General features: G+C 35.3%; 1 protein-coding gene across 1 annotated transcript in view; it reads left to right on the forward strand.

Moving 5' to 3' along the window:
* CSMD3 (CUB and Sushi multiple domains 3) overlaps window positions 1-26,565 on the forward strand; it is a 795,885-nt gene that overhangs the window by 314,389 nt on the left and 454,931 nt on the right. The window contains exons 13-14 of the mRNA XM_069081309.1: window positions 5,027-5,242; window positions 7,182-7,370. Of these exons, the coding sequence (XP_068937410.1) occupies window positions 5,027-5,242; window positions 7,182-7,370 (405 nt within the window). The remainder of the gene's footprint in view (window positions 1-5,026; window positions 5,243-7,181; window positions 7,371-26,565) is intronic.

The raw sequence follows: 26,565 nt of genomic DNA on the forward strand, positions 1-26,565 counted from the left end.
TTATCCAAGTGACTGATAAATATTTTAAATAATACAGGGCCAAAATATCTGATTTGCTCTCTTGGAGACCTCCTTCTAAGAGGATAAATCACAGTTATTTACTAGCTTTTGGATGTGACCATTTAACCAGTCAATATATATACAACTAACACTGTCATCCAGTCCACATTTCTTCATCTTCTGCATAAGAAGATCATGAAATTTTATCAAAATATTTGATTAAATCAAAGTAAATGATTTTTACAACATTCTGCTCTACATACTTCAGGTTAATAGGGAAAAAGGGAATCTTCCTTAAAAACTTGGAAGAGAAACTTTAATGTGAAGGAAATATTTAAAAATATTTGAAGAAGGAAAGCGGAATTCTGACCTGCATGAAGAGGCTGGAAAAATAACACACTGTGATAGAAAGGAAGAATTAAGACTACTGCACATTGCTGACCACACAAAAGCAAGAAACAAAGTTGAAGCACTCTTAAGGAGGAAGACAGTCTGAGATGAAAGTGTATGCTAGTTAATTAGGTAACTGAGTGGATAGAGCATTAGGCTTGTAATCAGGAAGACCTGAGTTCAAATCCAGCCTCTGATGTTTGCTAGCTTTGTAAACTTGGGCAAGTCATTTAACCTCTGTTTGCTTCAGTTTCCTTATCTGTAAAATGTGAGTAATAATACCATGTACTTTCAAGGTTGTTATGAGGATCAAATGAGATAATATTTATAAAGCAAGCACTTGGCACAATGCTGTACACATAGTAAGTGCTAAAGAAATGCTAAATATTATTGGTTATTATTATCATTGTCATTATTATTCTCATTCTTTAAATGCTGATACTAGAGATACAAATACAGCCCCGTTTGGAAGAGTATATAATAAGGATCAGAAATAAAGCAAAATAGTGGTTATTGTTCATTTCACTTGAGAGGTACTGAGGTATCTTTTTGGTAACCTAACAATAATGGACATGTCTATTGTCTTCCCAGTACATGTATGTAGGATGAGGAATGTTCCAAAACTTATCAAAAATGGGTGACTGCTACCTACTTCTGATTATTCCTGTGGGAACAAATTATACTGACAAAAAACACAATATTGATACAGAAAACATTCAGCCAATCAGCTGTCTAAATCAACACACATTCATTAACTACCAGCCGTGCCAACTATTAACTACCAGACCTTATTCTAGACAGTAGGAATACAAGATTTAAAAAAATAGTTCCTAACCACAATGAACTTATATATTTAATAGGGGAGAGAGCACATGCATGTGTAGGTGTACAAAACCACAAATAAACATATATAAGAAAAACTTAAGGTTGGTAAGAGGACAGTGAAACATTAGAAGGTAACTCTTCATAGTTATACAGGCAATTGTCAAACTAGTCAATCATTTATACTTTAAAGTCCTTTTTGATTAGATTTGCAAGTCAGCACAGATATATTCTCTTCTAGCCTTAGTTAAGTACATTGCATCCCTGGCTAGAAGCCTGGATTTCTTGTTTATTAATGGTCTAGGGATCCAAATTCAGTTTTTAAATATAACCTTCTTAGCCAGCATTTCATTTTCCAAATTAGTTTTTCTTTCCTACATCCCTTTCCTTCAGGAGAAATAGTGTAGAAAACATAACCTGTGCACCCCTGTGGTGTTCAGTTTCTTGCCCAAGATTTCATAAATTTTGAAAGTATTTTCCAGACTTCTTCTTCCAGTCTTACCTGTGACCAAGTAAAGTCACCAGGAATTAATGATAATTATTCATTTTGGGAGAGCAGGAAGCCATCAAACCTTTATAACAGTTTAAATAACATAGAGATAAAAGTAAACAGTTAAGAAAACCCAAATTCCCCAAAGCCTCTAGCTTTGCCTACCAGCGAAGGGGGTGACAAGTAAAGAAGTAGGAAATGAGTTATGACCATGTAACTCCCTAATTCTGAACCAGAGGAAATATGAGAAAAGACATGTTGAATGAATTGATCAATCTATAGTAACCCAGCATCTGGGCATTATTTTCTTCATCTTTAAAATATGGAAAACAGTACTACCTAATTCCTAGATTTGTTGTGAAAATCAGATGAAATAATTTGTGTTAAGTAAAATAACATAAATGTTAGCTATAATAAGAACTACTAATAATACTAGTACTATTAGAAACAGCAGCAGCAGCAGTAGTAATATTAATAATAGTAGAGAGGGAAGGGGATTATCCAGAAATTCTAATTCTCTTAAAATCAAAGGATTACGTACTTGTTTTTTTTTTTACACTTCCTTGAATTTGTAAATTATCTCATATGCTTACCTATTAACCAGCACCTATCAGATTTAATTTCAACATAGTTGTAGCAACTGACTTATTTTTATTTATTTATTTATTTTTAGTTTTCAACATTAATTTTTTTTTTTGCCTTTTTGGAGGTCAATTGGGGTTAAGTAACTTTCCCAAGGTTACACGGCTAGTTTTGTTTTGTTTTTTTGGGGGTGGGTGTTAAGTGTCTGAGGCCAGAACCAAACTCTAGTCCTCCTGACTCCAGGGCCAGCACTTTACCCCCTGCACCACCTAGCCACCCCATCAACGTTCACTTTTAGAAGATTTTTGAGTCCAAACTTTTGCCCACTCCCTCCCCTCCTTCCTCACAAAAATGGCATGCAATCTGATATAGGTTATTCATGTACAATGATATTAAATATATTTCCACATTAATCTTGCAATTGGCATATTTTTTAAGAAAAAAGAGGAATAAAAGAATAATATTCAAATAAATTATACTACATTGCTTCCATTTGATTAGGTCTTTCAGCTTTCAGTTTTCTGCCATCAATCCAGATTGTAACCCCTACCAGTTTTTCATAGCCATCAATCAATCCTCTGCTCTTATTAATGCTTCATCATGTCAGGCAAGATGGCGAGTCTTCCTTTAACATCATTTGTTTTGATACATCTTGGGAGGCTTAATCCTAATTTATCCTAGTCTTTGTCCTACAAGCTTTTCTTATGGAAACAAGAAGTAGAATCTTGACCTGATGTTTTACTCTTTCAATTTTCCTCAACCTTTCTCAAATTTGTCCTCAAATTCAATCTCTGGCATTCTTTACAAATCTAAACCCCTATATATCCCATTCACAATTTGTTGCTTCTTATTCAGCTTCAGTACTTTTCTCTTGCTCCTAAACCCACATAAGAAATTCTAGTATATATGGAAATATAGAAGCACAGGTTTGCTTGCCAAATTTTCAGGATTTTTGCTTCACCAAGGTTCACAATTTCTATACCGTGATCTGGAATTGTTCTGCACCTCTCTGTCTCTGTAACCCTCGGGATGAAAATGGAAATGTAGGTTTCACAAATTTGCCTAGAGGGTAATAGAAGTGTGGCCTTGCCTGACTGCCACAAATTGGGCACTGCCAGCAGCAGAGCTGGGGAACAAGCATACCCCAGTCATCATTTTTCTTTCCAGTCCCAGTTCATTTCAGCTTCAGTGCCCATTACCAAACCAGCATCTGACATCATCAGACTCTGTCTGATTTCTGTCAGCCTGAGAAGTCCAAGGATGGATGCAGCTAGATGAGAACTTCAGCATCCTTGCAGGGAGGATAGGATATGTTACATTTGTATGTGTATCCTGACCCCTGCCTAACAGTGGGAGAATGTTTTAGTCCATTGTTGGTCATTTCATATTTATTCATTTATGTTTATTAATTTATTTTTCACTTATTCATTAATTTATTTATTTATGGATATAGTTTATAGAAAGTTTGATGTTAAGAGGTGGAGAATTTGGAATTTAGGAGCCATAAATATAATGAGTTACATTCCCTTAATTCCTCAGGGGGTGAGTTTGTCTTGTGCTTTGTACACTATAAAACATTGGGTGAGAGTGAACTATTTCTCTTCTGGACACAGAGAAGAAAGAAATCATTGTTCCCTTCCCTTATTACTCTTTTCCATTAATACAAAAATCTAATGAACATCACTGACAGCATTGTGACTAAAATTTAACGTTTCAAGGCTGCATAACTAAAGCCCTCTGCTGGCAGCTAAGAAAGCTAACAGAATGCACTTTAAGTAATATAACTAATAGATGAGTTCCCTTTTTTGGCTCCAGCATGTTCTTTCTTTTCTGCTTGCTCATCTAAATCTCCCGTTCCAATTTATCTTTTGTGTGCCTTTTCTTGTCTTCTCCCCACATTGATCATTGCCAGCTTAAAAACAATCCTTTGTGTTAGCCTTTTAAAAAATCTTTACCCAGTTTTATAGGGACTACTTTACAAAACTTTCATTAAAATTGGTGGCATTCTCCCACATTTTACTGTTATTAGGTTAGTGCGGTGTCCAATGCTCACATAAAACCTGAAGGGAAGGAAACCCTAAACTTTGTTATTGAAACTCAAAGAAATGAAAAATTCATCATATAAATAATGAAAGACAACATGACATTGTGACTAGGGGGCTAGTTCTGTGTTATCTAGATTAAGGTCTTGCCTCTAACACATCACATGTTAGTAGTGACCAGGAGCAAGTCACTAGGCAACTCTATGATACTGTTTGTTACAGATAAATTAGCCATTGTATCAGTGGGGATAGATGGACTAAAGGAATATTTTACATAATATGTTTATTACAAATTGACATAATTAGAAAAAACAGAATGATAAAATTTATATTTGAAAATGATCTCAGTGTTTAAAAACTACTTTGAAATAATCAGTTCTTGTCATCTGTTTTGTTTTAATGAAGAAATTTTGAAATCACATTTATAACTAGGGGAGAGTGTGATTTCCTTTTAGTTACAAATTTGCAAATTTAATTTTTAAGTGTTGTGGCATCTTATTTTTAACAAAGAAACCAGAAATAAAATAACTTTACTTTGAATGCATTATATGTATACTTTAAGCATTTTAAAACACAAAACTTCATTTACAGAGATTACTTATCATGAAATTTCCATTTTTAATCAATTATGCGATTGCATTTCAGCTAATGATGTGGTTTGCTTCTAATCTTCTTCCATTTTCTTCCCAACCCCCAAAAGGAGTACAGTTCACCTTCCACACTTTTCATTTGGAAGATCATCATGACTACTTACTAATCACAGAGAATGGCAGTTTTACCCAGCCCTTGGCACGCCTCACTGGCTCAGAGCTTCCTTCAACAATCAATGCTGGTCTCTATGGGAATTTCAGAGCTCAATTGCGCTTTATTTCAGATTTTTCAATATCATATGAAGGATTTAACATTACATTCTCTGGTAAGAAAACATAAATTAGCAGATTTTTTTTTACCTTTTTTTTTTTTTTTGGTCTAGATCTGTGACTTCATCAAAGGGGAACTGTGTGTCAATATGGAAATGCATCACGTCTCCCCTTTGATTAAGATCAAGCCATCCCCAGTCTTTAGCATGGCTTCTTGGGGTCTGTGGACCCTTTTAATATTTTGATAACTGCACTCCAGTATTAGTGATTTCATTTGGAATCCTATGTGTTTTATTTTATTCACTTTAAAACGTCGTTCTGAGAAAATAATTCATTTCACCACAGGGCTAATCATCCATGACACACATAAAAGTTTGAGAACTCCTGATTTAAGTCTCAGAACTTTTCTTGGTATGTTTAGAGGTGAAGTGATTTATTTGCCCAGAGACATGTAGTTGTGCCTACCAAAGATAGGGCTTGAAGCCAGTTCTTGTAGATTCCAACATTGGCCCTCTATGGAGTAAATGATGTTGCCTCTCAACTTAAATTTATTGTGAGATAATGAAAGAATATATTGTGAAATGGTCTTTTCCATGACTGTTTGCAAGAATTTTATAAGGAGGAGGGCGGCTAGGTGGTGCAGTGAATAAAGTGCCGGCCCCGGAGTCAGGAGGACCCGAGTTCGGTTCTGGCCTCAGACACTTAACACCCACAAACACACACACAGACAAAACTAGCCGTGTAACCTTGGGCAATTTACTTAACCCCAATTGCCTTCCAAAAGACAAAAAAATAAAAACAACAACAACAAAAAAGAATTTTATAAGGGATGCCAGAAATAATCATGAGGCAGATAAGCATATGGAATTCATGATATAGTTAACAACCCATTCCCTTTCCCTTATGCCACCAGTGTCATGGATTGGCAGCATTTTCAGTCAGAATCAGGTCAACCATCTAATCAAAGGTAGACATAATTTAAACTTTCTCTGACTCTCCTAATGTTGTTTGACAACTCAGAGAGTCAGTGATATGAGATTAAGGACTTATAGAATAAACTAGACTTAAAGTCCTTTCTGTTGCTGCTGTTCTGCTTATTATTATTAGTTATTAAGATGATATATTAATAATATATGTGGTCAATATAACAATAATAATCCTCATAGAGAATGTTAAGGTTTAAAAAGCACTTTACATATAGTATCTCCTTTGATCCTATCCTGTGTCATAGATGCTATTATTATTCCATTGTACAAATGAGGAACTCAAATAAAAATGGTACATAAGGATTCCTGTGAGCTGCATATTCACTTAGAAAACCACACATTAACTTAATATTCTGCTTTATTTTTAAATTTATTTTGTTAATATACTCCAATTACATTTCGATATGGTTTTGCTGCACTAGGGAATATTGAGTACCACTTTCAGTGGTGGGTGTGTTTTACACCTCTGCTATATAACATTTCTACTCATTGTCCTTATTTCTAATGGGGTGAAACAAAGTTGTCTAATAAATTCCTGTTCCAAATTACAGTCCTTCAGAGGTTTGGTGGTAACCATTATGTCTCCTGCCCCCAAAGTATTTTGTTTTCTAATATAAATAATGGTAGTTCCTTCAATCAGGCCTTATATGGCATAATCACAAGACCTTTATTCGTGTTATTTGGCCTCCTCTAGATACTTTTCAGTGTCTCTGAAAGTAGGATACCCCAAACTCCTCTTTTTCCTACATTTAATCATTACATTCTTAAAGCAAGATAATAATGGCATATGGCACCTCTGTGGTACAAAAAATCATTGATGGGTGAGTCATATTGCTAGATAAAAAAGTTAGATTGTAGATGAAAGTGAAGTTCAAAATGAATTATTTGCATAAGTAGAATCATATGGAAATGGTGCCCTTCTAACTTGGCATGATCATTTTTCTTTTTTGTTATCATCCTTGACTACATCCATATGCCCTTTTACCATCTTCCTCCCACCAATTTGTAGAATATAATCTTGAACCTTGCGAGGATCCTGGAATTCCCCAGTATGGAAATCGAATGGGACTGAACTTTGGGGTTGGAGATCCCCTGACCTTCTCCTGCTCATCAGGATATCGTCTGGAAGGGACTTCTGAGATCATCTGTCTTGGTGGTGGCCGGCGTGTGTGGAGTGCACCTCTGCCAAGGTGTGTGGGTACGTGGTCAGCTGCTTTCATTTGCTTGTATGTGTTGTCACTGTCCATGGAGTTGCAGATGTATAGCATGGATGTGCATGGTAACACACCCTTAATTTTTACAATCTGTTGGATTTTTTTCATCAATGTAAATTTTTTTTCTTTTAGATTTCTTTTAAACCTAGAAATCTAGTGTAGCTAAATGAATTTCTAATTGTTTTCTAGACTGCTGCATTTAAGCAACCATGCTTTTTAAGTTTTTTTCTCTTTATTTTCACTGGTGATAAAAATCATGAACAGATATAAAATATTAATTTTGAGATCATGTAGAAGATTTTTCCAGGAGTTTTGTTGATATTTTATAATATCATAAGGATATGCATAAAACATGATTCCTTTCAATTCAGAATTATTAACTCACCTGCCTAATTTGGCATGTCTGTGACTTTTCTTTCATACCTGACCTTCATTTAAAAGATACCAGGATATTTATTGACTAGATATTTACAATTCATTCAGGGTTGGGTACTTGGTAAATTAAGAAAGGAATTTATATCTGATACACATAGTTTAAATGAGCAGTTTGGAACTCAAACATCAGTCTTGTGAAAATTGACACCACCTGTTCTAATGAAGCAAAAAAAAGAAGACTGTTTCCCAAGACCTGTTACAAACCAAACATTTAGGAAGGTTCACGAACACTTTGAGATGTTTAAAATTACACAGCCATATTTACAACAATAATTGTGATATTCTAAGTGATCTCCAGTGCTAATATATAATTATTAAAAATTACAAAACAGTTGAATGAACTTTAATAATAATAATGATAAGCATACTACCATTCTTTGTAGAAGAGCATAAAGTATTGTAAAACCGAACATATAACTCTCAGAACCCAGACCCTGGGTCAAGCTTTTAATTGTGACCTGATAGAAGTGCCCTTACAGTAAAATTCTTAACTGTTTTATTGTTATGGACACATTTCAAAAATGAATTTTTTCCCTACTTAGTTTTAGTGACTCCCTGAAAATCCATCCATGACCCCTCTCTAAATAAGAGGGACACAGCTCCAACAATATACTCCCCATCTCTACCTCCCACAATTAGCAGTATGTGAACTGTATGAGGATATGAAAAATTAATCCCTGTGGAACCCCAAATGAGACCTGAAGATGTAGTGCTGAATATGACATCATAACTGAAAGTTCTTTGACTGGATTGGGGTGACGAGAATGATTGCCTGACCTAAAGGTGTTAAATCAGGCACAAAGGTTTTGAGGTCCCTTTAGCAACCAGAACTTTACAAAATAAAGCCAAATCCAATCAAATAGACCTGAATTGGAAAGAATGCTGGCAAGGTATTAAAATATAAGCTCAGCTTCTCAGGATCTGTGAACCTTTCTGAACTTCAGGTTTTGATTTTTTGTTATTTTTGTTTTCTTCATCTTTAAAGTGAGGTTTTTATACACAACAGAATCCCATTTGGAAGGGACTTCAAAGGTCATTAGCCTAACATGAACTTGGACAGAAATCCTTTTTGCAGTAACTTCCAGAAGTGGTCATCCAACTTTCTCCAGAAGACCTCTAGTAAAAGAGGACCTATTTCCACCAGAGGCAGCACATTTCCCATTGAGACAGCTCTAATCATCAGCAGAATTTATTTCCATGGACCCTAAAAATGCCTTTCTTGAATATATACTCATTTTCCCCAGTTTTACCTTTTGGATCCAAGCCATCATGGCTATGGCCATGACTGCAAACAAAGAGAATTGTCGGGGGTAGGGTAAAATATGTATGGTATAATGGAAAGAACACTGGGTTCAGCATCAGAACACTTGTGACAAAGTCTCAGTTTTGCCTCTTACCAACTGTGACTTTGGAAAAGTCACTTTACCTCTCTGAGACTGTATTTTCTAATCTAAAGAGTGATTAAACTCCCTATGGTCTTTTCTAGCTCTAAATATGTCTTTCTTTTAGTCTGGTTGGGGCAGCTAGGTGGTGCAGTGGATAGAGCACTGGGCCTGGAGTCACAAAGACCTGAGTTCAAATGTGAATTCTGACACTTACTTGGTATGTGTATGTGATCCTGGCCAAATTACTTAACCCTGTCTGCCTCAATTTCTTCATCTGTAAAATGAGCTGGAAAGGAAATGGCCAACTACTCCAGTATTTTTTCCAAGAAAATCCCAAATGGGTTCATGAAGAGAAACATGACTGAAACTTTTGAACAAAAATAAGTCTAATGACTTTTATATTGCCTGCTTTCAGGTGCTTAAAGACAACTATCATCTTCCCCTCAGTACTTTTCTTCTACAGATTGAATATCCCTAGTTCCTTCTACTTTTCTTCATGTAGCATGTTCTCTAGTCCTAGAAAGTCACCCTTCTCCTATCATAACATATATAAATGTGTATGTATACACTTATATATTCCCTTAACTTTCTTCATCAGCCTCAGTTCGTTTTGACCTTTAGCACTTCTTCCATTATTCTTTAGAAGTATACCATAATTTTATCTTTATCCTGTTACCTACCTTTGCTTTTGTTCTTCTGTAACTGCTTAATATTTAAGTTGGTCAATGTGTTTTCAAAATTCTTAAGATTTTTCTTTTCATCTTTCCTGGTATGACTTCTCCTGTAGAATTTTATACATATCCTTCCTCTGAAGTATTTGAAATCTACTCTAACAAAATTTTGAGCCACATAAGACTGTTTGGCTTTTATCTCAATTTCTAGCAAACACAAGGAGGAAGTTGTTACCCCCAAGTTCATATTGTTTCTAACCCTAGTAGCCAATTCTTTCCTGATTGTTAAGATCAATTACTGAGTAGAATTCTCTCAAATTGATCCTTACAATTTTCTGGACAGGTAATCTATAGAATATTGTGATGAAAATACTCTAATACTCTATCCATTGACCTTCACCAAAATGTTTTCCACCGTGCTTTAGTACTGTAGTTCATTGTTTGACTGAATATACCTTATAAATATTTAATTATATCTTACTGCTCGTTACCTTACCTCTTTCTTTTTAATAAGGTATACTCCTCAGTAACATCATTGCAGACATGATCCCACCAAGTCTTAGCTACACTTATTAGGGTTATATTTGAATCATTTTTCTAAGACTTCATATCATGCTTGTTGCCTAAACTTTGAGCATTTGTGTATAGATGTTTGAGTCCATGGATTTTTACTTTTGTTCCCTTTTTTGATTTTGTTCAACAAGTAATGAAAACTCATCTAATACATTATATCTAGCCAGCCTTAAATAATGTTCCATAACCTGTTTATCCATCCAACCGGAAACCAGGTTTCACCCAGTGTAGGTATATTGCCACCATTCCTACTACTGAGTGTCTTCCTTCACTTTCCCTGCTTTTTACTTCATGATTATTCCTTGGAAACACTAATCGAATTGATGTCATGATTGCTATAGCTCAGTGTGTATCCTATACCTTCACTTATGCATATTGTTTTTCTCTTGCTCTTACTTCTCTAAATCCACTTTCCCCTCTCTTTAATACTGGTAAGTTACAAATACAGTCAATAAATTTGGTTTGAATTCTAGCCATTTCCTTCATAATTCTCTGACATATTTCATGAAGTGAGGGAATTCTGCCCTTCATTGTTACAGAGACAAGATTTCAAAGCACAGCATAAAAAATTGAGATAAGAACTATTGGAAAGTTGTGGGAAATGCCTCCTTCACCTTTATACTGATTTATTTGAGAGGGAGGTGACTTTCTGCCCCCTACCTGCCCGTGTGATATAAACCAAATAAAGACTAAAAATGGACATAGCTTGGCTATGTCAAGGTCAGAGGTAAAATTGCCATATGCTTCCAGTGATTCTACAATTTCCTGAATAATAGCTGTCATTCCTGTCTCCTCAATACTACTTTCAGTGTAACATAAGAAAATATTTTTGCTAATGGTGATAGGTGCTGTCTATACTGAGAATAACTATTTATCATCAACACCAAAAAGGTGAGAACTGGGAGCAAATAGAAGAGTCTTCTCTCAGTTTCTCTCTATCTTTGTCTTTCCCTATTTCTGCCTCTCCCATCTGTGTGCCTTACTCTCTCCTTATATATAGCACTTTGAGGTTTGCAAAAGTTAACAAATATTATCTTATTTTATCCTCGTAACAATCCTGAGAAGCAATTACTAAGAATAGTAGTAAAACCAATTGAATGCTAATCTTTCAGTGAAAGAAATGTTTTAGCCTCATCTAGGGAGTACTTTTACAGGAAAAATAATTCAAGAACACCCAATGTAAAACAATCACTAAATATTTTGTAGATTTAGCTATTTATAAGCATTATAAAATACTTTGTAAAAAATGATATTTTTAATATGACCAAAATCTTAGAAATCAGCTAGTTCAATTCCCTCTTTTGGATAAGAAACTTGATCATTAAAAAAAAAGAAAAGAAATTTGCACTAAAAAAATCTAAATGTTTTCTTCATTATTTTAGATAAAGTAAAAATAACATGGTCTGAATATTCCTACCAATTATCTAGGAACCAAGGCAGGTCATGTTAGAAATAAACAAGAAACTAATGAAGGAACATGTTGTTTTGGAAAGTAGATTAGTAAGTTAAATATTGGTAATGTTTTGTCTTTATGCAGCACCTTTTCATCTAAGGAGGCCAAGCATTTTAAAGTCATTAACACATCCATCCTCATAATCCCCATTTAACATATCTGCTTCTATTTCTAATTTCATGTGTCATTGATTTTCTGTCTGACCTTGGACAAGCAACAACATCTCTCTCCTTACTCATGAGTAAAAAGGGAATGATGATACCACTACTTTACAACTGTACACGAAGTTCTTTTTTTTCTTATTATTTTTAGATGAACTGTTAATTTATGATGATGATTTAATGTTTAAGCCGAGAAAGATAGTGATTTGAATGCTAATGGTAAAGTCATATTAGTCTACCACTAATAATTTTAGCAGTAGGTCCCTTGAAGATCTAAAGCAGAGATGGGGAACCTGTGGCCTCAAGGTCACATGTGGCCCTCTAGTTTCTCAAGTGTGGCTCTTTGACCGAATCCAAACTTCACAGAACAAATCTCCATAATAAAAGAATGTGTTCTGTAAAACTTGGTCTCAGTTGAAAGGTAGCGCTCAAGGAGCTAGAAGGCCAGATGTGATAATTGAAGCTGCATGTGTTCCCCACCTCTGTCTAAAGTCTATAAGTTAGTAATGACCGTGCACTTCCAAACCAGCCCCAATTCTACCCCTATTCCATATCTCTAGCATATGATCACTAAAACCCTTATAGAATATGATTAACCCATAACATCAGAAGTCTCTAAAATAATTTCTCGTTGTAAATTTATTAGCCTAGAATATGTGTAAGAAAATGGCCTATCTTGATAAAAGATTAAAATCTGGGCCTTGGTTTTGTTATTAGTTAGTTGTATAAACTTTAAGCAACTTATCCAATCACTCTTTGTTTCATCTTCTTTGTATGTAAAGTATCACTAATAAAGCATGGATTTGAACTCAGATACATAAGTTCTAGTCCTCTCTTTTCTATTTCATAATAGTTAGATCACAACCTACTTGAACCTCTGGTTTCTTACCCCAATACTTAACACAATAATTGTGAAGAAAGCATTTTGTAAATCTTGGATATATATATATATATATATATTTTTTTTTTTTTAAATCTGTCCTACCTTCATTATAGCATTAATGTTAAAATAAAATTGCGTGAGAAACCTTCCACTATTTCTCTTGGCATTGCATGGACATCAGTGGAACATGTGGACTGTCCGTTGACTATTTCTTGTTCTCACTATATGACAGGATTACCTATCTTTTTGTTTTTCCCGGAATATGTCTCTCTTGAGATGCTCTCCTTTGCCATGCTTTTGTTGCTTAATTCTTAATGGGATGCAACCTGTTACAGAACTGATAATTGACATAGAATTTTCATTTATTTTCATGGTGGCCTTCTTACACATGTTTTTCATGAGCACCACAATATAATATGACTATATTCCACAGGAAATAATGTTTCTTGTTGCTCCTGGGTGCAGGATAAAAGCAACTTCTTTATTTGCCTCTATGTGGAATACCTGAGTCACCTTTCCACTTAGATGCAACTTCCTTTTGTCTTCTGATTTCATTTACACTGACAAAAAATGAGATTGTTATTATTCAGTTCCTCTTGTATTTCTACTCTTTGATTGCTTGGAAAGGATCTCACATTTAAAATACTACCAATTAAGTTAATGTTTGTATATATTCTAGAAATTATAATTATTAATATCCTATACTCCCTCTTTCTTCCACTCTGTCACAGTCATTACAGCAGTGGAAGGTCTAAGATCCTTTTTATATTTTTATTTTGCTTGCTAGGCTACCATGGCCAAAGAATTCATCACCAGGTGGCTAATCTACTCATTGTGATATGCCTTTATGTACTTAGACCGGTTCACAGGAAGTCAGCACAGACAGTTGCTAGAACCACTCATTATGGAGAATATGACATATTTTACTAAGTTTTCATTTTTTGAATACTACTATATGAATACAAATACCTGACTAGGATTAGTTTGTGACCTTGGACAAGTTAATTAACCTATTTTCGTCTTAGTTTCATCTTTAAAATGAGGGGATTGGACGAGATAACTTCTAATGTTCTTTCCAATTTTATGACCAATCCAGATCTATTATGCCAGAATCTAATTTCTCCCTTATGCATCAGGAAAGATGCCAGGACTATAGCCTGTAAAGAAAATAGAAAGGATTCTTTTCTATCATCCTTTATTTTCCACAGAGAAAATAAGCTCTTTTCCCAACAAGGATTAATTAATTGTGTTCTTTTGGAATCAGTGTACGTTGTGAATAGTATGAACATCATTTATGATTGACCACTTAGCAGTTTCCAATATATTGTTCAGCATCATATTATCAAGGCTCTTTAGCCAAGCCAATGCACTCTATTAGCTATAGCACTAGTCTTTTTTTCCAAAGTAAATTTTCAAACATACTTTTTATTGAGTTCATTATTATTTATCCTACTTGTTGCCACCAGACAGATGTAAAGAAGTGATTCAAGTCCATTAATTCAGATTAGCTTCAAATGAAAGCATGGTAAATTTTCAAAATTAGCAGGCAAAATTAAACTTGGCTTTGGCTTTTTTACTTCTCCTTCTAATGAATAATACTATCATCATCAACCATGATGTGAAATGATTGGAATGATCAACATGATGAGGTTAATCAGCCCATCTAGGCCTGCGTGTGTGAACATATGAATAGTCCAGACAGAATATTCACTACAATAATAGCGGAATTATCAAAACTACTTTGTATGAGAATAATAAAATTAATTGATTTGAGATCATAGCTTGTTATTCAATGCACTGAACATTTGTTGGATTCTTTAGTATTTATTTTGTAAATGAGAGAAATAAAAACAACAATCTTATTTCTTATAAAAATACTTCTTGGAAGAGTACATATAATAACTTAATTTAAGTAACAGGTTATTCACCTGGGATGGGATGTGATGAAAGTATTATGTACAATAGCTAATGAAAATAATAGCTGTAGGATTAAAAAAATAATTTTAGGATTATATTTCAATAGAAGAAAGTAAGTTAGACACAATGCCTTGTGGCAAATCCAGAAGCATATTTAATCCACTGAAAGACTGAAGCTAGAATTGGCCTATGTTTTACTAGAGATTATCTCCTTTGGATAGCACTTTTGAGTACTTGGCTGAAGATGCAGAATTCCTAATTCCCCTTAAACATCTTTGCCCGATTTATATTCATGACCTGAATAACAGCCTTGGCCTGACCAAGAGACTGCTGTCTAGCTATATATCTAAGAGAAGGACTAATTTAGATAGGATTTGCTCAAGGGAGCCAAAGAATTTCAGACAATGCTAGGACAAAGGGAAGGAAGAATGACAGTATATTTATTAATACACATTAATTAGGGCAATATCCTGAGAAGCAAGAGGAAGATATAAGACCTTACACAAAAAGCAATAATGCAATTTCATGGAAGCCTTAGTTGCTATGTCAATGTATGCATGACCTCTTCATGCTTTAAGATTTACTGTATAGGTCCAAAGGATCTGACCCTCAAATATCTATAACTCTCCTGTGGTCATGCACTATTTTACCCCATCCTGTCCCCCCAAAAAAATTTAAAAAAAATGAATAAAACTTAGATATATCTCATGTTTTGATTTCTCCTAGAGATTGATGATATAAGTGCTGTTGTCACCAAATATACAGTTATGGCAGGGGTTCTTAATCTTTTTGTGTTATGGACCCATTTCACAGTATGGTAAAACCTGTAGACCCTGTCTCAGAATTGTCTTTTTAAATGTATAAAACAAAAGATAGTGCTAAAAAGGAAGCCAATTATATTGAAATACAATTATAAAAAAATAAAAACAATTTCATAGACCTCAGGTAAAGAACTCCTGAGTTAGTGTAAGGGAATTGTTTTCTATACATCTGTTTGTAAAGTTACTTATCTTTCAGTTAAAATTGAAAATGTGGGTAATAGGATCCCCAATTCTTACACTCTGAAACACTTGATTTGAGACAACTTTAATTAGAAATTAATGAACAGGGGCAGTTAGGTGGCACAGTGAATAGAGCACTGGCCCTGGAGCCAGGAGGACCTGAGTTCAAATTTGGCCTCAGATACTTACTAGCCATGTGACCTTGGGCAAGTCACTTAACCCTAATTACCCCTAGGAAAAGCAGAAAAAAGAAAGAAATTAATGAACAAATGCATAACCATAAAATGAAATAGTCTATCAGACCTCTTCCAAGAAGGAGAAAAGATGCTTTAAGGGAACTGCTGCACAAATCTTCCTCATTCACCTCAGACCTATACTGTCTCATGGCAATATTAAGGTTGGCGAGGTTGAGATTTCATATCCTTCACCCTCTCCTCCCCAACCCATAGCATGGTTTTAGACTTTTAGTTGCTGATTGATTTTTTTTTTGTTTGAGGATGTTCTTCTTTCTTCAGGAAGCATGTTGTTAAGTAAAATCTCTTTTCAGTGTGGTTGATATCTTAGTTTGAATTTGGGGGCTCTCTTTAGAATTCTAGAACTTGGGAACTCTTGAAATAAATGAAACATTGTATGATTTTGTGGATATTGTGGCTTTCCCAAAAATGGATCCCCTTATATGAGCCTTGTACATGACAACTTACTTTCTGGGTTGGCTTACACTGCTCTCACACTCACAGGTGAAAGATCTCAGAAAATTACTACCACCACACAGTCACACTCAAATTCTTTCAGAGTCTTAGGGGTAACCCTATTGAGGGATAATATATCTCCTCTACCTTCCAGATCTTGAGTTCCCAGTAATGTATTTCTATTTCTATTTTTCCAATAATGATACTTTTAGATATTAAAAACCACCACCACACAGTCACACTCAAATTCTTTCAGGGACATGGGGATAACCCTGCTGAACATTAATATATTCCCTCCACTCTACACTCCAGTTCTTGAGCCCCTAGAAATGCATTTCTATTTATATGTACAATAATGACACTTTTAACTATTAAACATAATCATTTATTTAGCAATATAAAGAATGAAATAATATCACAGATACTTATATATGAAAGTAAATGCACAAATAATAAGTACATCACATTCCAAATATAAACCTACTTCTTTACATTCTTCTACTAATAAACTTATCTCTGGGGGATACGGGTGGGGAAGAGGGAACAAAAAACTTAAAGGGACTCGATAAGCAAGCACATGAAAATGGGAAACCCATGTACGTGGCATAAAACACAATTCTGGACACCAGACTTTGATATCATTGGTCTATTTAGAAGGATATGAACCATATAATACTTCCTTTCTGCTGTTTTGTCTTTGTTCAGTCATATCCGTCATGTTTGAGTCTTCATGACCCCCTTCAGGGTTTTCTTGGCAAAGATACTGGAGTGGTTTGCTGTTTCCTCTCCAGCTCATTGTACAGATGAGGAAACTGAGGCAAACAGTAACCCTGTTAGTAAATAAGTAAGTAAACAGTTTGTAAGTATCTGAAGACAGTTATGAACTCAGATTTTCCTGACTCCAGGCCTGGCACTCCTCTTATCTACTTAGGTACCTAGCTTTCCTTGTTAACCCTTTTGCTAACAGCTTTTCTGTTGTTCTTTATCCTTCTTCAGCATGGCAGTCTTGATTCCCTTCTATAATAAAAAATAGCATGCGTAAACTCTTTCAACTTATAATCACCTTAAAAAGGGCATTTAGAAAGGGTTGCCCCTTATTTTAAGTAAGAGTTCACTTCAAGGCAGAAAACTCCAAAGCTTATTAATCTAACTATATTACTTCAGTCAGCTCTTTCCTTACAAAAAAGCTTTGCCCAGTCAGAACAAAGCTCTTAGTAGAGAGCACAGATTGACTATTTGGGTAAGGCAAATCAGTGTTGCCAGCTCTTCCTCATAACAAAGAAGTGTTACTTCTCTTTCCCACATTCTGGTTCTCCCCGGATGGAGGGAGCAAAGGAAGGACAACGTGGACTTCTGAAAATCTTCATCTCTTTAAAGCTGGTGGTGATAAAGAGAAATAGATGAAACTTCAGCCTTCATTCGGCAGACCACGAACTAGCAGCCAAAACCAGCTTGTCAGCTGGTTATTCTTGTTGATGATGTTATCTTAAAAAACCTCCCTACATCACCCCTTTAAGATTTTAAGCATACTTACTGTGCTTTAGGTCTCAACTTCAGCTTCCTGGGTCCTATCTCCTTCCTACATTTTACAATAACTTAAATCAAAGGCTGTCAGTTCTCAGTGACTCACTTTTCAACTAAAAGATAATAATTCTCTAGTTATGTTTTATGGTGCTACCAGTACTTCTAATTCATAAATTTCTTACTTTTTGTAGCTTTACCCTCACTCATAAAATTGTTATATGCAAATGAGCTGAAACACCATTAGCCTGTACCTTTTAAGCCTTCTACATGTGTAATATCCTGTTTTTGTACTTAAATTTCTTTTCTTCATTCTTATACTTTATAGTTTTAAATAAAAATTCCTTCTCTACCCATTAAAAACTTCAAATCTTCACATAGACACAAGGAATATTACTATGTCTTTTACAAAGTTGTTTGAGGTGATATATTTATCACAGTACATTATGTATTTAAAAATGTTTAAATCCCATTAGCAAGCTGGGTTTCTTCATATACACATTTGAACAGTTTTATTAAAATAAAGTTATTTTCCTACTAAAATCATCAAAATGTATATTAATAACATTATTTCTTTTACACAATAGTACTTTTTCTGCACCTTAAAAACTAAGCAGTTCCATGTGAAAAGGGACTGAATATTATATCACTATTCCCAACAAATTAAAACCTAAAATTGGAATCTATTCTCAGGAGTAGAACCTGCATTCAGAAAAACAAATGAGAGAGACCAGCTCAGTTGTACCAATTTGTAAGATAAAGACCGCTAATTAAAGAGGGTATTTTTTGGTACCCTGGTACTACATGGTAGAGATGCAATAGACTCCACATTAGGCAAAATAGGCAGATTTAAAACCTGAAATTGCCAAAAATTGCCAGAAATTGCAGCAAAGAAGCAGAGTTTCAGAGACTTCCTCTTAGCTCACCTGGATGAGTATAGGCTACTCTCACCCTGTACATTGGTCCTGCAAATTGACATGTTCTGAAGGGAAAGTGAGGAATCTCCTTCCCTCTCATTCTCCCTTACTTCTTGCACTCTCATTTAGGCTGGAAATTGAAGGGACAGAAAGCATGAAGAAAAAAAAAATCAAGGTTTGAAATTGCTCCTTCATAAGCAATGGTGAAAGGATATTGGATCAAAAAGAATTCTTCCCCCAAAATTCTTTATCACTTTACATTTGGAGTAAGCTCTTCTCACCGGGCACATGGCAGAGGAAATCTCTGTATCCTCTTGGCAAAGGGCTTGAGAGATCTGAGTACCTTGATGGGAGGTGTCCTTCTAACAAAAGCAATCACATCAGTGATTTGAGGACCCATTTAAATTGATCAAGAGTTCCTACTATCAGCTTCCTGTTACAGGTAAACCAATTTTGCTTTTGTCTTAATACTTAACTAATTATTTAGTTAAAGTCACTTTATGTTTAGCATGTATGGGAAGGACATGTCTTCAGGCCTCATGAGGTAATGGAGTGTAGGCTCTCTAAAACTCAGTTTATCTACCTATAAAATGGTGGCAATACCACTATCACTGGTTTCACAGGGTTATAATGAGGATCACATGAGATACTGTGTGAAAAATTCTTTGCAAATCTAAAAGTTCTGCTGAAATAGTGATTATGGGATATTTGCAGAGTAAGAAGTTAAGAATTCTTTTTTATTTACTCAGCATGTCAGTCAGCATGTTTTTTTTTTGTACTTGTAAATATGATGAATAAAGCTTAGAGGAATTAAATCCATAAATGTTTCACTGCCTTGCCTGTATTCTGAGTAGTTGAATTTTGGGTGTCACAGTGATATATCTCTGACTCCCAGGAAATTCTATCACTTGTCACTTGAGATAACTAGAGGAAATAATTAAACTTTATTGCTACTTGTAACTAAATTACAATTTGATGTTAAGTCTCTAGAGAAGAAGAGGTTTAATTTAAGTTGCAATAGATTGACACTATGCCTAAAAGTCTTCTAAAGCTGAGAGGATTGGCCGGAATAACATCAGGCAAAATTATTTTTAAGATTCCATGTTTTTAGAATCTCCACATTATGCAGTCTATTTGCAGATGAGAATTTTCAATGTAAGTCCTATAATGTAAAAAATTATAATTGAAAATAGTGATCCCCCTATAGCAAAGGATGCTTCTGTCCAATAAACTGTAATGATCTTAGTTAAGTATTCAAATGCACTTAGTGCTCATGTTGTCACCCTAAAAAAGAACTCAGGAACAAATTAGAACGTTATCATAGTGGTTCTGCATCCTACTACAGAACTTATCAGCCTGTGCTCCCGGAGTATTAAAGTAGAAAAGTATACAAGGCAGGAGGGATACAGCGAGTACAAAATGAGGACACTATGATTGACTAGTGTAGGAAGTGCCATTGTCAGTGCAGCATGTGCTTGTAATGAGAGGTATTCCCTTTTCTAGACATCTTCTCTGTTTTGGCAGCTATTTACCTTTCAGCACAAGCTTACCTAGCTTCAAACCAGAATCTTTCCTGCAGGGGAAAGAAGCTGAAGTCAACATCCTGTATTTTATAAAAAGTTGGTTGCCATGGAAATAATATGATGTTACAAAATAAGCATCATAAATTAACTGCAGGATCAAGTAGGAACAGATGGGTTGTGTGAGGGAAAGAATGCTTATTTAAATAAACGATAACCCTGATAATTATAAAATTGTCAGTGTAAATTACTGTAGAAACACTTTTATAGGATATAGGAACTTAAATTTTCAGGAAATTATTTGTAGAATTTAAATCTTCTATGTCAAGTAGCTCTTTTAAAAATGAATTAGAGGATTATTAGAACTCCCACAATTTAAATTTCTAGGTTTAACCTAATTTTTTTCCATCTAAGAACTCTCTTTATATCTCTCTATTGGATCTTGCATCAATTATACGTATGGTAGCATTTTTCTCTTCATGTGCTCAGGCTGCACTCTTCATTCTTTTCTCTTCATTCCACAAAGGCTACATTTCAAAGGTGATAGATAGCTTTTATTTTGCTAATTTTATTATGATGTCCTAATATGTTGATTGACACAATATTGGGGTTGGTTGTATTGGAATAAATTCTCTTCACAATGTGGTCTAATTTTAAAATATTCCTATCTTTTTATAGGGGGTCTGAACCTTTATTGAATCTAACTTAACACCAATATTCTTACGCTTTTGTTTATTCTAAAGGAAATCACATCGTATCATCATTTGCATGTTTCAGTTGTTGAGAGTTTCTTGGAGATTTACATACACTTCGCCTTATGAAATGAATGTGGTTGCATCATGTGAGGATTTACCTTTATAAGATTCCATACTCCATATTTAGGTACCATCTATTTAAAAATCTGAGACTGAGAGGCCTAATGTTGTGATAGATAAGAGTGCTGAACTTTTAACAGCTGCTAGCAATGTGATTATGGACAAGTTACTTAACCCCTATGATCCTGAGGCAACTGTATAGCTGTAGATGGAATGTGACCTGTGTAGTGGAATGCTTTATCAGTTTTCACTCTGACAAAACTGCAGGTTATTGAAGTACATTAAAAATGCCACACTGTATACCCTTTGACCTTTCGCTAACTAAATCTACAGAATAACAGTCAGATTTGAAATCTCAGAATTAGAGGCTATTTAGTGTGAAATACAAGGGATCAGATGAATTTGACAGAGAAAAGGGAGAAAGGGCTATTGAATACGTAGAGCTAAATATCAGGTATGAGAGTCTTCCCAAAGAGTGAAGAACCTCAGTTATATGACTAGTTTGCCATGTACTACCAGTAAAAGAGTTTTGGGAAAGTAACTTAAACCTCTCGGCCTCAATCAGATACAAAAGAACTGTAACCCTCCTCCCTTCCCATACCCCTCATTGCCTAATGAGGAGAAAAGGTGATTACAAGCACATATAGGCAGCTAAGTGGCATAGTAGATAGAGTGCTAGATCTAGAGTCATGAGGACCTGAGTTTGAATCTTTCCTCAAATATATACACGTGTAGTCATTTAAAACATATTACCTTATTGTGTGAAAGAAAACAGACCAAAAAAAACCCCTCAAATCTTTAAACCTCAAGAAAAATGAAGTTAAAAAAAGTATGCTTCAATCTGTATTCAGATACCATCAGTTCTTTCTCTGGGGATGAAGAGCATTTTTTCATCATAAATCTTTCAGAGTTGTCGTCGGTCATTGTATTGCTGAGAACAACTAAAGTCATTCACAGCTAATCATCTTGCAATATTGCTGTTACTTTGTACACACTACATGTCATTTTGCATCAGCTTCTGTAAGTCTTTCCAGGTTTTTCTGATAGCATCCTGCTCATCATGTCTTATAGCAAAATAAGATACAATCATAATCCCGTACCACATTTTTTTCAGCCATTCCCCAATTGATGGGCATTTCCTAAATTCTCAGTTCTTTGCCACCAGAAAAGAGCTTTCCTAAATGTTTTTGTACATATAAGTCCTTTTCCTTTTTTTTTTTTTATCTCTTTTGTGATACAGACCTTGCAGTGGTATTGCTAGCTTGAAGGGTTTGTGTGGTTTTATAGTCCTTTGGGCATAGTTCCAAATTGCTCTACAGAATGGTTGAATCAGTTTAAAACTCCACCAACAGAGCATTAATGTCTCATTTTTCCCACATCCCCTCCAACATTTGTCATTTTCTTTTTCTGTCATATTGGCCAATCTAATAGGTACCATGTTTCCCCGATAATAAGACACTGTCTTATTATTTTTTTTTTGATAGAAAAACACCAGAGGGCTTATTTTAATGAACATTGACAGCAATTTGGTGATTACAAGCAAATTGTAATTACAGTGATTACAAGCAAATCACTGGGGAAGAACAGGATGACGCGCTCACTGCTGCAGCTCTGATTGGATGCAGCTCGGAGCGCGGCGTGCATTTCACGGGGGGGGGGGGGGGAGGGGTGCATACAGAGGGTACCGTAATGTAGTGTGTAGCGCAGGGGATCACCTTCACTACAGTAGCAATCTCAATAAGGCTTATTTTCGGGGGAGGGCTTATTTTAGAGGAATCTTACACAGTAAGGGGAAGGCTTATTTTCGGGATAGGTCTTATTATGGGGAAACACGGTATGAAGTAGTACCTCAGAATTGTTTTGGTTTGCATTTCTTCAATCAGTAGTGATTGAGAGCATTTTTTCTTATCGCTGTGGATAGCTTTTATTCATCTGAAAACTGTTCCTGTCTCTTGATAATTTATCAATTGGGAAATGGTGTTTATTTTTCTAAATTTGACTTAGTTCTTACTTGAAAAGTGAGGTGTTTATCAGGGAAACTTGCTTCAAATTTTTTTCACAGTTGTGATTGCTAAATGTGTTTTCCTCCATCCTATCTCCACCTGTTTATTCTATTCTTTGTTTCGTTTTACCCTGTTACTTCTCAAAAGTGATGCTCCTGACTGTTCCCTCCTCTAATCTGTCTTCTTTTCTGTGATCCTCTCTTCTCTTATATCATTTCCTTCCTATTTCCCTGTAGAGTAAGAGGAGATGATAAATTCCAAACCCAACTGAATGTGTATGTTATTCCCTCTTTGAGCTAATTCTGATGAGAGTAAGGTTCATTCATTCCTCTCCACCTCCCTCATCTTCCCCTATACTGTTAAAGCTTTTTATTGCCTCCTTTTATGTGAGATAATTTACTTCATTCTGCCTCTCCTTTTCCCTCTCTTCCAGTACATTCCTGTTTCTCATCCTTAATTTAATTTTTTAGATATAATCCCTTTATATTCAACACGTGTACCATCTGTCTGTCTGTCTCTCTCTCTGTATATGTGTGTATATATATATACTCCTTTTAACTACCCTACTATTGAGAAAGCTCTTAAGAATTACAAGTATCGGGGCGGCCAGGTGGCGCAGTAAGGGCACTGGCCCTGGAGTCGGGAGACCCGGGATCGGTTCTGGCCTCAGATACTTAACACCCACACAAAATAACTGGCGGTGTAACCTTGAGCAAGTTACTTAACCCCAATTGCTTTAAAAAAAAAGAATTACAAGTCTCTTCCCTTGTAGGAATATAAACAATTTAACTTTATTAAGTCCCTTGTGATTTCCCTTTCCTGTTTAACTTTTTATGCTTCACTAGAGTTTTATATTTGAAAGTCAAATTTTCTTTTCAGCTCTGATCTTTTCATCAAGAATGCTTGAAAGTCTTTCTATTTCATTGAATATCCATTTTTTCCCCTGAAGGATTATACTCAGTTTTGCTGGATAGGTGATTATAATCCTAGCTCCTTTGCCATCTGGAATATCACATTCTAAGCCCTCTGACCCTTTAGTGTGGAAGTTGCTATTGGCTGAGTATGGCTCCATGCTACTTGATTTGTTTCTTTCTGGCTCCTTGCAATATTTTCTCATTGACCTGGGAGTTTTGGAATTTGGTTATAATATTCCTAGGAGGTTTCATTTTAGGTTCTCTTTCAGGAGGTGGATTCATGGCTTTCAGGCAATCCAATATTTTTAAAATTATCTTTTCTGGATCTGTTTTACAGGGGAGTTGTTTTTTTTTTTTCCAGTGAGATATTTCATATTGTCTTTTTAAAAAAAATCCTTTTTGTTTTATTGTTTCTTGATTTCTCACAAGGTGATTAGCTTCTATTTGCTCAATTCTAATTTTTAAGGAATTATTTTTCTTCAGTGAATTTTTGTGTCTCTTTTCTGTTTGGCCAATTCTGCTTTTCAGGGAATTCTTCTCTTCTTTGGCTTTTTGTACTTCTTTTGCTATTTGACCTATTCTGTTTTTTAAGGTGTTATTTTCTTCAGTATTGTTTTGTGTCTCCTTTACCAAGCTGTTGAGTCTTTATTTTCATCATTTTCTTGCATCACTCTCATTTTTCTTCCCAATTTTTCTCCTACCTCTCTTACTTCAAAATACTTTTTGAACCCTTCATAGCCTAAGACCAATTCATATTTTTCTTGAAGGCTTTGGATATAGAAGCTTTGACTTTGTTTTCTTCTTCTGAGCATGTTTTTTTGATCTTTCTTGTCACCATAGTAATTTTCTGTGGTCTGAATTTTGTCTGTTGTTTGCTCATTTTCACAGTCTGTTTCTTCCCTTTTAACTATTCATTAAAGCGGGACTCACCTTCCAGGGGGGAAGGCTACACTATCCCAAACTTAAGGGTTTTTGTGAAACTGTTTTCAGAGATACTTCTAGGGACCTGTAAGTTTTCAGTTCTTCCAAGGTGGTATGATCTAAGGAGCAGTATTTACAACTCTCTTGGCCTGTGATCTGGTTTGTGTGACCACAAGCCTTCTTCTGCCCTAAAACTATGAGGAAGGTCCCTGCCCTACTGTGGCCCCCACGTTCTGGTGTGCTAATGCTCCTCCTTGTCCTGGGACTGTCACCCAGGACTGTGATGCAGATCTGAAGATGGGCAAAATAACAGCATCCTGCCCCCAGTGCCAGCAAACAGAACCCTTGTAGTCTTCTGATCAGTTGTTTGACCCTTTTACCATCTGTGGGCTGAAAGTTCCTGACTGGGTTTCCTTTTTTTTCCCAAATTTTTATTTTAGACTCAAATTCCAGAACACAAATAGAGAATAAAGAAAAGAAACAAAAAAAAATTTATAAATTTAAATACAAAGTTAGAAAGAAAAAAAAAAGCATGTGTGCACAGCAGAACATAAGGGAAGATTTAAAATATGTAACAAATTTTCATTTCAACAAACCTATATTATAAATAATACTTGTGTTGAGAATTGCCTGTTGTTTCTTTGCTTCCATGTGAGTTTTCTTTTGTTCTCTGCTGTGCACTTTTTTACTTTGTTCTTTTTTTCCCCTCCTCCTGAACCCCTCCCCCCACCACAATAAAGTTTACATATATTTCTCCATAGCTATAAATAGATACATACTCTCTCTGACTCCCCCAGAAAACTACAATAAAGTTTAGATATGTTTCTCCATAGCTATAGATATATACATACACATACATACATTTATAGAGGTACACTTTCCCAAACACCAAGGTGTGCTGGTTCCTTCTCACCCTAGCCACTCTTCTCACCACAGCTGCATCTGACATTCCTGGTCAGCAGAGGTTCACTCAACCTTCCAAGCTCAGACACCCCTCTGCTCACTATGTTGGGGGCAGGGGGCGATGTATAAGTTCCTGTGGCTGGGGCCAGGGCAGCCTCTCAAACAACTAACCCCAGGGCTTGCCTCTTGTTGTTTAAGAGACTTGCAGCTTGTTGTTAAAACAGAACCTAGCCTGGAGGTCTTAACTCTTCACAGAGACCAAACCTGGTCCTGGGTTTTTTCTTCTAATCTCAAATTGTCTCAGGAAGACCTTGATTATGTCCCTGTTCTTATTTATCTCCACCCACACTTTGTTCATCCTAAGGTACTATTTTAACTCTTTTGTGGTGGAAAATCTTGAGAGTTTGGAATTTTCTGATCTATTTCATCATCTTCCCAGAATCCTCTCCATGTGTTTTACTTTAATTTTTTTTTAATTCTTATACCTTTGTGACGTA

This window comes from Petaurus breviceps, unplaced genomic scaffold (genome assembly GCF_028583685.1).
Source record: "Petaurus breviceps papuanus isolate PSGF00001 unplaced genomic scaffold, PetGlider_PUasm1.0 98, whole genome shotgun sequence".
NCBI lineage: Eukaryota > Metazoa > Chordata > Mammalia > Diprotodontia > Petauridae > Petaurus > Petaurus breviceps.